The sequence below is a fragment of the Argiope bruennichi genome, chromosome 9 (genome assembly GCF_947563725.1).
Source record: "Argiope bruennichi chromosome 9, qqArgBrue1.1, whole genome shotgun sequence".
Classification (NCBI taxonomy): domain Eukaryota; kingdom Metazoa; phylum Arthropoda; class Arachnida; order Araneae; family Araneidae; genus Argiope; species Argiope bruennichi.
In genome coordinates, this window is record NC_079159.1 from 19,445,116 (window position 1) to 19,458,459 (window position 13,344).

At 25.8% G+C, this 13,344-nt stretch overlaps 2 protein-coding genes across 2 annotated transcripts; one reads left to right on the top strand and one right to left on the bottom strand.

Annotated features, from left to right (window-relative positions):
* The first annotated feature begins 3,823 nt into the window (after positions 1-3,823).
* On the top strand, positions 3,824-6,665 carry LOC129983577 (cuticle protein 10.9-like). The gene is made up of 3 exons (XM_056093108.1): positions 3,824-3,884; positions 4,956-5,015; positions 6,195-6,665. The coding sequence occupies exons 2-3, from the start codon at positions 4,956-4,958 to the stop codon at positions 6,534-6,536; spliced, it is 402 nt and encodes a 133-aa protein (XP_055949083.1). The 5' UTR covers positions 3,824-3,884; the 3' UTR covers positions 6,537-6,665.
* Positions 6,666-10,449: 3,784 nt separating this feature from the next.
* On the bottom strand, positions 10,450-12,908 carry LOC129985358 (adult-specific rigid cuticular protein 15.7-like). Its single transcript, XM_056095358.1, has 3 exons — positions 12,874-12,908; positions 11,993-12,055; positions 10,450-11,009 (listed from the first exon to the last, which is right to left on the bottom strand). Exons 2-3 carry the CDS (start codon positions 12,053-12,055, stop codon positions 10,587-10,589), a joined length of 486 nt encoding a protein of 161 aa, XP_055951333.1. The 5' UTR covers positions 12,874-12,908; the 3' UTR covers positions 10,450-10,586.
* Positions 12,909-13,344: the final 436 nt, after the last annotated feature.

Consider the following 13,344-nt stretch of genomic DNA (forward strand, 5'->3'; position numbering starts at 1 on the left):
ATGAAGTTGTGGTGTGTTTTGATTCTTGCAAGCTCATTTATAGTCAGCACTTGACCTTCAATAATCAAAAACACTACTGATGCGATAAATTCCAGTCAATATTTCAGATAGAATCTCGATTCTAATCAATCTGAACTAAGAAACACAGTTTCTGATTATTATCTCCAAGTTTGAATGCATTATTTTTTGTGAACATTCATAAAACATTCAAACATAAGAATTAACACTTGTTTTGAAGTTTAAGTCAAACAAGAAAAACTTGTTATCAGTTGAATTACTTAAGAAAAATATTTCCTAAAAAAGTTTACAAAATTTAAAAGGGGATTTTTTTTAATCTATCCTATAAGACAAATCCTATAAGGCGTTTTTTAGGAAAAGGACAGCAGAATCCTTCAAAGGGATGGCTACTTCATTTAATTATACTGACATTATGCTCTGAAAAAAGTTACTTTAGTGTGAACTTCTAAGATTTGATGGTAGTTAAACGGCAAAAAAAGATGCTTGACCTGACACTTCTCCTTCAAACTTCTGCATCTCATTAATAAATGTGTTTAACTTTTCTTCAGTCCTCATAAGATGACATTTAACACTCGATTTTTAGGAATCGGAAACAGCAGCAATTTTATAGATTTCTGTTGACTTTATTAACTGTACCTCGCAATGTATCCATAAAGACAATTAATTTTTTCTTAAAGACTCAAAAGAGGTCATTTGACCCTCATTTTCAGATATAAATAATCAGAATCCAACTGCTAATTACATGAATTTGAGGTTGACTAATGCAAATGTACACAGCAACATTGTATACATTGACAATAACAAATGTGTATATTTGCAACCGTGTTTATTTGTTGAAGACTCACCTAAGAATTTTAATCACCGATGTGGGACTTCGAGATTAGAAAAAAACTATTCTTTATATTTATTTTGAGTTGACAATCGCAACTGCACAGGGTGTTTCTTTGGGTATGCTTTTGCAGTGGAAAACTAAGAAAGAAAGAAATCCTTGCAACACATAGTCCAGCTTAGCAACACTAATTTAGGAACCATACAACATTATAATTTCTTTTGTAATGTTTTGCAAGAACGATTGCATCGCAAAAAGTTTGGTTTTCTTTTGCTTAATGGATGATAAATGATAAAAATTTAAGTGTATTTCTTATGTAAGGCTAGGACGTTTTTGCTTTTGAGATATTATATAGTTAAAATAATATATATCTGTTTACATAGTTACAGGTTCTTATATATGTATCTACTAATTGTAGATACATATATGTATCTACTACTTTGACGATCAATTTGTTCATCAGGATTCATGGTTGCTAAAATTTCCATTGTATATTTTATGTAACTTTTCTTAATATTTTCATCAGCAAAATATTTATCTTTAGATTTTGATAATCTTATGCCGTTTTTGCAATTTTTAATTATAATGTTTTTATTTTGTTATTTTATTATTGGGCTATTATTATTTTTCTATTATTATTAGTTATTATTCGATTATTATTAATAGTGCTATAATTATTATTATTCTATTCTTAAGTTCTATGCATTTACTTTATTTTCAGCGATCTTCCCTAAAATTCAAACTTTAATTTGAAATAGAAGAGCTTTCATTTAAATTAATGCAAAGCAAATTTGAAAAAATACAATTTGTACAATAAACTGAAATCAATTTTTTTCAAACACAGTACAAGTAAAGAAGATAGAATAGTTAAGCATTAAAGTCTTATGTACATTACAAAAAAATTTATAGTTAAAGTAGTATATGTAGAAAAATAGATAGTTAAAAATTTTATAGTTAAAGTTTATGTAGAAAAAGAGTTTCAAGATAAATTTTGTGATGTACAATGTATACTTTTTCTTGAAAAACAATAAAGCCCGAAAATTCAGTACAGCAGTTGTATTGAGTTATTATATTGAATTTTGTGATGTACAGTGCAGTGAAGTCAAACTGCACTTTTTCTTGAAAAACAATAAAGCTCAATAATTCAATATTGCAATTGTTTTGAATTATCGGGCTGCCGATTCAAAATAGGCCTCTAAGTTTGCACCCAAATCAGTTAACGGATTATGAGATGAAGAGTAGAAGATTTAATATAGATTTTTTTGCGTTTAAATGAAAATCTTTTGTCCTGAAAGGAAAATTGAAAATTTAAATCCAGCAGATTTTAAACAGGTCAAGAAATAAATCATAAAATGTTGTAATAGTTCAATTTCATGAAAAATGTCATTTTTTTTAAAAATTGCGAATTCTGAAAACTATTTTCTTCATTTTAGCAAAATTCTTGGAATACAAGTTAAGTCATTGTAATACAAAATCTGAATTGTTTTTTGAAAAATTCGGCTTCATTTAAAAAAAAAAAAAAAAAAAAAAAAAAAAAACATGGTTTTATAAAGAAAAATGCCTATAAGTATTTTTTTATCAGTTAGAATTAACAAAAAGAAAAAAAAATTTATTCGTAAAATGTTCTTCTATGATTTCAAATGATAACATAATGGTCAGTTTTCTAAAACCATGTCGTGAATATCAAATTTGGAAAACATTTTGCCTCTTAATTCTTAAGAAGAAATTCACTTCTATTGCGCTCACGAACACTATGAATATATATATATATATGATATGATATATATATATATATATATATACACACAAAAGTATTAGAATCAAGTTAATAGGAAAAACAAGAAATCAAATAAAAATTAAACCAAAAAAATTATAAAAAATATAAAAAAAGAATCCGGCCTGAAGACTTTATCAAGGGTCACACTCAGGCAGGGATTCAAAGAAAGGGATTTTTTCTGTGAGGAAATACAGACATTGTCTAATAAGGATTCCTCGTGACCCGCAAATCCCCTGAAATTATGCTCAAGAGATATACCATTTTAACAGAAAGGATAAAGTCTTCAGGCCGGATTCTTTTTTTATATTTTTTATAATTTTTTTGGTTTAATTTTTATTTGATTTTTTGTTTTTCCTATTAACTTGATTCTAATACTTTTGTATCAATTCATCTGTGTTTTAGAAGTAGCTGCAATTGCGCTCTCTAAATACTATGAAGTTCTTTTTTGGTTTTAGTTTAAATAGGTTATAAATTTTAGTTGCGATTTCGAAACTGTTTTTGTTTCGTTTTCAAACTTTTTCTTACTTAAAATTGGTTACTTATATATATATATATATATATATATATATATATATATATATATATATATATATATATATATATATATATATATATATATATATATATATATATATATATATATATATATATATATATATATATATATATATATATATATATATATATAAATGAAAAAACTTTGTCAGAGGAGGGAACTCTTAAACAATACGTTTTGTAATAAATAGATATTGAGACACTTAAATATAAAACAATAAAAAATACATTATTTATTGATTTTTTAAAAATTCAAAACATATTTTCCTCAATGTTACTTTGAATTAATAATCTAGTTATGAAAGCCATATGCATTTATGTTTTACTTTTTAATTAAATTCAATAATTTGTAAATAATGTTTTGCAGTCAAAAACCGGAAAAAATTCAAATTTATATGAGAGTAAATCAGATGCAAATCGATATCGTGGTTTCAATCGTTTTCTGATACGCTGAAAAGCTGCGTTGTACAATTTTATCTATCAATGACATCAGAATAATATCACACTCTTTTGAAAACGTTAGTCAATATCTGATTTTAAAGTAACTTGAAAAGGAAAAAATGTAAAATTAAATAATTTAATTAAGTCATAGCGAAATATAAAATAAGTATTGGGTTTTAGAATAAGTATAAAAGGAAGTTAGCAAGCTGTTGTCAAAATCATTTTATATTTTCTCTGTGAAGAAAATATCATATTCTAGCAAAGGTAAGTCCTTTCAGACTATGCCATAAAGTATTTTCTGTAAATCATTTGGTATTTGAAAAACATTACGTTATAAAAATGTTAAATTCATTGCATTACAGTAAGGAATGTATTATTAAGACATCATCATGATTTTACATCATGTAATTCATTATTCTTTATTTTAACATCTAAATTCTTTTCAGTGTTAAAATAATTCGAAACGTAACTTTTAAAGATGTTTCTAAAGTAGTTCTGTATATTCATTTATTTCTTTAAAATTGAATTAAATGATAATTCATCCAATTTACAATACATAATTAAATTAAAATAAAATTTCGAAAAAGATTCTTCCGGTTTTTTTAAAACTAATATTTGTATATAAAAATAAAAACATTTCTTTTTCTCACATAAATTAATTTAACAAAATTGCACTAAAAGGCTTATTTTTAAAATTAAAAAAATATTCAATATTTCCGTATTAAATAAGGAAATTATTAATTTTAAAGAAAATGTCTATAATTAAGTTGTATTGATAAACATTGTTTGGTAACTCCCAAAAAAAGAAATAATAGCTGTACTGTTTTAATAAATCATTTAACTTTAAATTAATAAAAATTGAGAAAAAAAATTATAACTCTTTTCATGAGAAAGAAGAATTAGTAAGTAAAAAATTAAATTAAATTCTCATGCAGATAACATTAATTTAAAACTGTAACTAATTTTCCACAAATATAGAAATGCAGAACAGTTATAATGTTAAACCTAATTAGAATTTATGGCAAAAGAGCAGATAAAACGACTGCTATGCACTCTATTTGAATAAACTAAACCCTCTTTCAAATTAATCTAAGATATTTTGATAAGCTAAGAAAATTATATTTTCATTTTTCTTTATTCTAAATAATGATTTAAAGTGCAAGTAATGCTTAACGTCTTTTAAAGTTATACATTTGATAATTATTTCCAATGTATTTTATTGCATTAGTATTAATGATCATATTTTCAAAGAACTGATGTATATATGAAATGTTGCATGAATATGAAAAATAGAATTATTTTCAAATATTTAAGGATTATTATTTTGTTTTTTAGATGTTTCTTCTAGTGATCCTCTCTTGCATTGTCCTGGCACATGCCAAGCCTTCTGGACCAGTGAGTATATAATTTTATTTTTGAAAATAAAATAAAACTATTTATAACGATGTTATGGATATTTAAGAATAAATTATAACGGCTATGGGCCTTTCACAGAATCGCACTCTCAAATCAATTTTAAGGAAGACAACCATAGCAAGAAAAACTCATTTGGAAATTATTACATCGTACATTTAATTGTGCTACAGTAATTACAATCTATCGACTGAACTTTTCATTCCTAATTTTGCAATGAAATAAATTAATAAAGGTACAAACAACTGCTTTCATAGCATTTCCCGAAGATCAATCGTACATATGCTTCCCACTGAAACATTGAGATTAACAATTATATCCAGTAGCGATAATACCTAATTCAGACAGTAGTTAGGAATAGTAATTATTTTTTGACATTACTAAAAAAAAATATTTTTTTATAATATCATTAGAATATTATTTTGAGTTCATGTATAATATCTTTAATTCAAATATTTCGGACATTGATTTATTAACCAGTTCAACCATATATGGATCTTTTGAAATTATTTAGGAGATTTAAATTCTTAATATTTAATGCTTTGGGAGCGATAGTTAATATTTCACTATATAAAATTGATATTAATTGATTAGTGTATAATATTTAATAATCAAAAATAATTAGAAAATATCGTATTAATAAATATAATATACCTTCAAAGAAATAAAAGAATATATTCTATAAATGGCGTAATATAATGATATTTAATGTTTTTGAATACAATTAGGACATTTTCCACTATAAAGAACAACATTCCAAAGTTTTTTTTTCTTTCTTTTTGCCATTTCATTCTTATATTTTGATTTGTGTGTGTGTGTGTGTGTGTGTGTGTGTGTGTGTGTGTGTGTGTGTGTGTGTGTGTGTGTGTGTGTGTGTGTGTGTGTGTTTCTGTATTAGCTATTATTTTGCTTTTTCTTATTTATTTTTATTCCTTATATATCATGATAGTCAATAATTTTGAACTTTAAACAAATATATAATGAAAATATATTTTAACTCTAATGTACTTTTTTTACCAATTTATTTAGGAAAACTTATATTTAATATTATCTTTCTTAACATTTTTAATTAATAAAAATTTAATTAATTTAAAATGGTAATTTCATAATATTTATTTATTAAATCAAAATAAATAAATATTATCTTTCTTAACATTTCAGATTCTCCATCCTCATAATCCCCAACCTTACAATTTCGGATACTCTGTTAAGGATCACTTTAGTGAACAGCACAGGCATGAAACTGGCAACGGTCTCGGGGCTGTAGTGGGAAACTATGGTTTCACAGACGCAAGAGGAATTGCCCGTCAGGTCAACTATGTTGCCGACCACGCCGGATTCAGAGCTCAGGTCAGGACCAACGAACCAGGTACTGCCAATCAAAATCCTGCTGCTGTCCACGTGATTTCCCATCAACCTCCAGTAGTTGAATCTCTTCCTCATCCAGTGGCTGTAGTTTCTGCCCCAGTTGTCCATGATTTTGGTACTGGATTGGTTTTCTAAGAATTATGACACTGTGATTAAGGAATCCTAGAAAATAAGAAAAGAGATTAGTCAAAATCAAATTTAAAATATTATCTTTTTTTTTCCCAATATAAATTGCTTAAGTATTTAAGTATGCATTCTTCCTCATATTTGGTGAATATTAATTATAATTTTTAATCTATAAAAGTGTTCTAAAATTAAGATTCTGATACAAAGCATTTGAAAATGTATAGGAATATTTTGATTGTAAAATAAAAGTCCTTTTTCATGCATTTTTTGGTGTCTTTTATTTTATGAATGGAATATAATATTTATTTCAAAATCCGCTATTCTTTATAATTGCTTTTAAGACAAGAGTTTACAGAAGCTGTTTAATTAATAATACTGATTATTCGGGAACGAACAGTTGTTAAAATTATTGTTAAATTGTAGTAACAGTTTAAGAAATAGATTTATTCCCATTTCTAAACTGTACCAATTGACGATATTCAATGATTAATATTATATAAGAGAATTAAACTTTAATATTTTTTTTAAAAATGTGCAGAAGTCAAGCAAGATTTTTTTTTCTGAATTCATTTAATCTACGGCTAACCGTTGAAAGTCATCTTTTCTGTATAAAGTCCTACACATCGACAATGAACATTTTAAAGAAAATTGACATGCTTTCTGTAGCTGTCACAAACTTGTTCAACAAATTGTTTACCAATATTGTTATCACATGTCACATGGAAATTTGTATAGTTTTATACTTTATAGTTTTCCGGGAATTAATGAATCCCGATGGGAATATGAATTTAACGCATTGCAAGTATACCATGACCTTTTTGTTAAAAAAAATGCTTCTTTTAGATATAATTGTCAAGACGATTCAAGCAAATCAAGAGTCCAAGTTGTCAGCAACGATGTGACATGTGACTTATTACTTTGAAGCTCTAGAAGCTTTGGCTTCCTATTCATTTCTTCAATTAAGGGATGTCTTATAAACTTCTCTACTTTAAGCAGCTGTCTTACCCCATCAAACACTTCCATTTACCATTCTCCAAATATTGTTGTTAATAAAGATATTATATCGACGCTATAGACATTGACTTCGATTACAATTATATATATCTTGTATTTTATCTGAATTTAACAATAATTTTCTTCTTTTTTTTTTCTTTTTTTTTCTGATATTAACTGAGCTTTGTTTTCTTTTCTTTTAATAATCTTGTGAAAAAGGTACATTCATCTACTTATATCCTGTATCTTGCGTAAATCTGACACCGATAGGCTTTCTTTTCATTAAAATACAGCTATCTGTGTCTTTCTCTGCAATCAAAATAATGCTGTTTTTCTTAAATCAAATGACGAATTACAAGATTTAAAATAATTGTAAATATCTAAAGTTGTCTAAACAACTTTAGATATTTAGAATTATGATATTAATCATGAATATCTATATTGAAGAAATAGACATGGATAATGTCTGGGATATTGTAAAAAGATTTCATGCTCACCAATGGATAATATTGGAGTTGAGATTTGAGATTGATTAATATTTAATATTATTGATTGTAAAAAAAAGCATGTTATATTTGTTTATTCTTAAAAGTCTGATTTTATTCAGATACTATAAATAATTTTTAGGTTTTTAATTTATTTGTAATGCATCATATTATAGAAGAGCCAGGAAAAAAATTTCGTTACTCTAAAAAGTGTCTATTACATTATCAACGACTCATCCTACATATAAAAATGTGCTTCTTTACAACGAGATTAAGATAACAAGATTAATTTAAAGAAAGAATAAAAAGGAACTCATGCGTAAAGAATAAACGTATGTTTCAGGGATTTTTTTTTCTTCCTCGTTTTTATAATTATTCAAAGGAAAAACGATTAACTTATGAAGCATAAAATAATGAAATATGCATGGCTTCATTTTTTCTAAAAAAGTCGTTTTATGTTTAATAAAAAATAAATGTAATAAAAAAACTTAACGGAAAATTTAATCCCTATTGGCACAAAATTTAATTTTAGGTCATTCTTATCATAAAGAATAATTACTTTTTTAATGAAAATTTGGTTTTTAACATGTAAAATTTGTTATCTCGTTCATTTTCATTTCCTGAAATTGAGTTTTATTCTTATTGAATACAAAATTAATTGGAATATTTAATTGCTTTATCTATGACATAATTTTGGAAAGCGAATGGTTATTAAAGACATTAATTTTTTCATGTTAATTTCTTTCGTTTTTATATCATTTCAATTTATATTTTATGATTTTTAATTAAAATTTGTGTTGATTAAAATTGAGTGTAATGTTATATTACATTATATTAAAAACAGTTGAATTATTCAAGAATGCTAAATTTTATCACATAAATGATAAGATTTTCTAATGTCATTTATGAAAAAAAAAATGAAAAGTAGTGATTTTTTGTGCGTTTCTCAATGATGGTTTTCATGTAGTTATGATTTCTTTCTTTTTATAATCATAAAAATAACTTACTTTCAAGATAATTAATCATTTCACATAAATAATGTAGTAAATTGTTCTCTGCACATGAGAGTGAATTTATTTAAGAATTAGTTACATTTATTTTTGGCACACAGAAAATATAATTAACAAGAAATAAATTCAGATAAATTCGATTGATCATCTGCCTAGTGATTTAGTCGATTATTTTAACAGCTTTAGAATAAAACTTCAAAGACGTAGTTACTGTAAAAGACTTAATATAATTTGCTATTATAATTTTTTTCGTTGAGTGTCCTTTGAATTCTACATATAATAGAAATTGAGTTTCATAATAAGATAAACTTACTATATAAAAGAAAAGGACATTTTTAATGAGTAATAAAAATATATGTATGTAATAATATTTTAATTCTAATTTCAATTTAATTAATTTTCAAAATTTTATCTTAATTTAGCCCATAGCAACTTCATTCTAAAAATATTTTCTTATTTCGTGATCCAATTCCACTTTCGGTTTAATTAATTAATCCCTTTCTAAAATTAAAGCGCCATCAGTACTACATCTCAAATGAAAGTGATCCCTTCGGTGCCCTTGAAAAGGTGCCAAAGATCAACATGTCTATTGAATTGGCCGGAAATCCTATGTTATATAAGACTAGTGATCATTTATTCGTCCCTTTTTGCTTTCTTTCTTACTTCTGCTTTTGTGTCGCGCTGCGTCTTCTTGTATCATACCAGTAGAGAGAGAATAAAACGAAATTAAAAATGCAACGTCTCGTCTATGTCTTCGAACCTGCTTTCTGTTTCAACCAAAATAATGTTTTCATATTATTTAGTCGACAGGATTCGAAATCCATTACATGTATATATACAAAAGAAGAAATGAGAAAGTTTCAATCAAAATATTTAAGCTTAATATGAAATTCACTTTTTCACAAATTCCTATATTTATTAAATCCTGAATACCTTAATAATTAATAAAAAGATATATTCACATTTGTTCACATTCACTATATATTTTTATATTATTTATTTTATATTTTTATGCTTTGAATTCATACAAGTTATCAAAGTTTAATAAGTTATTAAATTCAAAGTTTAAAACTTTTATATGACTATCTACAAATTTCATAAATGTATATATATAAAGTATTATTTTTTTTTATCCCTTAGTCCCGCATTACTGAATCAAATTTAAGAGAGTATAAATTTGTGTAAAAGGAAACAGTTTGTAACTACCCAAAATAATATTTTCCGCTGGTTTAATATGTGCCGCAATTTAGACTTAATTAATGGAAAAAAATACAATAGTATATATTCAATTCAAATTTATTTTGTTATTATTCAAATTATTACAAAAATAGATGAAAATAATAATATGACTATTTTCAAAGATTATTTACATCTAAAAAAATAAGGAATTATACTGTACAAGTTGAAGAAGAGCAAGAAAATTTTAATTGGCATGACTAAAGAAATAAAAAAAAAAAACATTTTAAGAAAGTTAGAATGTAAAAAGAAAATGAGATTCAGAATTTCAAGGTACTAATCATCAATTTTTATATTGATGCAATCAAATTCGTTTTGATTAAAAACTAAAAAAATTAAGCATAGAGACTTGGATAGCTGCCCAGAAGACCAGTGTATCCCAAAGCACTTCCATAGCCGTATCCAAGACCCAATCTGTTGTATGCCAAACCATATGGATTCAATCCATAATCGTAACCGAGGGCTGGATTATAGGAAGGAACTGCAGCAGCTACACCACGAGCGAGAAGACCATCAGAGACAATACCAGCGGCGAGTGGTGCGTTGCGGACGACTGCTGGTTCATTGGTGTGTACTTTAGCCCTAAGCCCGGCGTGGTCAGCGACGTAATGGACCTGTCGTCCAATTCCACTGGCGTCGAGGTAACCGTAGCGACCTGCAACTGCACCTCCGTGGTCTCTAACTACTTCAGCGTGCTCGTGGCGATGAGGCTCTCTGACGTAGTATCCAGCTTGATAAGGACGGGCGTAAGGATAAGCCTGGAAATAAGAAGATAATAATTATCTTAGTAGTAAATGGAAATTTATTTTTGACCATAAACTTTCAGAGAATAGAATAAAATTAATATATTTTTTATTTCAATAAAGACTACCTGGAAAATATTATAGAGGTTTTTCTTAACTTTTGCTTGAAAATTTTCTGAGAAGATATTCCTATAATTCCAAAGGGAAAATAAACGTTTTGTTGAATATCTTTTTTTTTCTTCTTTTTGACTTATGAGGTAGGTTTTCTTTTGTCTTCTTATATAAAATTCTATGTATTTAATTAGAATAAAAATTACAATATATTGTTTCTGAGTTTTTTTCAGTTTATAAGTTTTCTACTGAAACTTGCTTTTATGATGTTGGTTTAAAATGCGTATATGTGTGGCGTTTAGACAAGAAGTAATAAACATAATACAAGTACTTTTTACACCGCTGAAATGGGTTCATCTGATATTTCTATTGTGTAAGATTTAAAATTAATGATACGTATTCGTTATTCTTTGGAAAATAATTTTAGAATCTAAGAAGTATTCAATATTTTTTCATTACATTTTAGATATTTATTTATTCATTTTTCCGAAATAATATTCTTATGGATTGTAAATTTCTAGGAATCAGCAAATTAAAGGTTTCTCTTTTTAATATAATAATAAATAGAAATATAAAGGCTAATATAAACTCGAATATATATTTCCTCAAATAATGCTCTCTAAATCTTGAACTTCCTGTCATAGGAAAAGAATTTAAAAGATATTTATATAAAGTTAATTCAGAACTTTTCTTAAATCGAAAATTATTTAAACTAAATAGAAACATAAGAAATAATTTTAATCGTAATTGGATAAACAAGCTTAAAACAATTTTCCGTAAGTAAGTTAAGAATATTTCCATCAATTCTAACTAAACTGTATATAACTTAAAACATCAAAAAAATAGTTTTGAAATTTATATTTTTGAAGTGCAAATTTAATACTCACATTATAGAGGAGATGACTGGCCTGGCTGAGAGAAATGCAAGCTAATACAGTTAAGAGAAACATCTGAAAATAAATAATTACATGATTATTTTATTTGCGTTAATAAATAAGTGGAAGATATATATATTAAAAAATCTCGTTTTATCATCATTATAGAGAAGAATTTACACTGCAAAAAACCTTCACAACCGAAATTTAAAGTGAAAGTATTGCTTAGTGATACTTTTGCAAATTTCATCTTGATATGCTAATCGATGAATAAAAGGTTATCGTAATCATAATAAAGTCAAAATAAAGGTAAAATATCTTTAATGATACTATTTATGTTTTAACTTGCGTAAAGGAAAGGAAATAAGCAAAAGATGCAATAACTAAAACAATGAAAAATTTTTGCTGCAAAATATTTTCTGTATTATTTTTAAAATGAATTAAGATTAGCGAGCAATTATTAGGAATAAAATAGTTTATAGCGAAAAGCTTTTAAAAAGTTTCAAATGTAAATTTTGTGTGATAGTTATTCAAGAAAAACACTGTATTTTTTGGGGATTTAAAGAAAAATCTGAATAAAAGTTTGGAACTCATTTTTAGGGAATTCCTAGAACCTAACATGTAACTACATGAAAGTTTTAGTTGTTGAAAGCCCAAAGATATGTTTTACACAAATTTTGAACGTTATTGAATGGCATATATCTGAATTTAATTATATTCACATACAAATCTAACTTCATCTAATATTTCTGAAATTAATTAATTACAATCTAAAAGCGAACATAACATATTTTCATTTTTACCATCATTTTATTGTCTTTGATAAGAAATTCATACAATTTTAAATTCAGATTTTCGGAAAGAAATAAGAAAATAATTTCAGTTATACTTACTTTTAATATCTTCTTAAAGACAAACTGCTTTGTTGTGGAAGATGAAAATGTGATGAAACATGTTTCTTGCAAGCCTATTTATAGTCAGAGCTTGTCCTTCATTATTCAGAAACGTTATTGATGCGATGAATTCCGGTCAATGTTTCAAATATAAATCTTGTTTTGAATCAATATGATGGAATTCAAAAAAATAACTTTCGATTGGCATCTCTGGGATTACTTTATATGCATTTCTTTTAGTAAACAAGCATAAAATGTTTAAAAAAATCGAAAACAATATATTTTCATGATGAAATCAGACGAGAGAAATCATTTATGAATTTAATTATTCCAGAAAAATTGTCCTTGAAATTATGCAAACAATTGATAAGGAAATTTGAAAAATGCTTTTTTTATATGATGTTTGGGGAGATAAACTAATGAATACATAATTCTGGAAATCAATAAAGCCAATATCAGTTTAATTTAGGT

What these genes read in the sequence shown, in the direction of transcription:
- LOC129983577 (XM_056093108.1), top strand. Translation starts at nt 4,956, where the DNA reads ATGTTTCTTCTAGTGATCCTCTCTTGCATTGTCCTGGCACATGCCAAG. An exon ending in ATGCCAAGCCTTCTGGACCA is followed by an intron (nt 5,016 to 6,194) that starts GTGAGTATATAA and finishes TTAACATTTCAG; the next exon opens with ATTCTCCATCCTCATAATCC.
- LOC129985358 (XM_056095358.1), bottom strand. Translation starts at nt 12,055, where the DNA reads ATGTTTCTCTTAACTGTATTAGCTTGCATTTCTCTCAGCCAGGCCAGT. An exon ending in CCAGTCATCTCCTCTATAAT is followed by an intron (nt 11,010 to 11,992) that starts GTGAGTATTAAA and finishes TCTTATTTCCAG; the next exon opens with GCTTATCCTTACGCCCGTCC.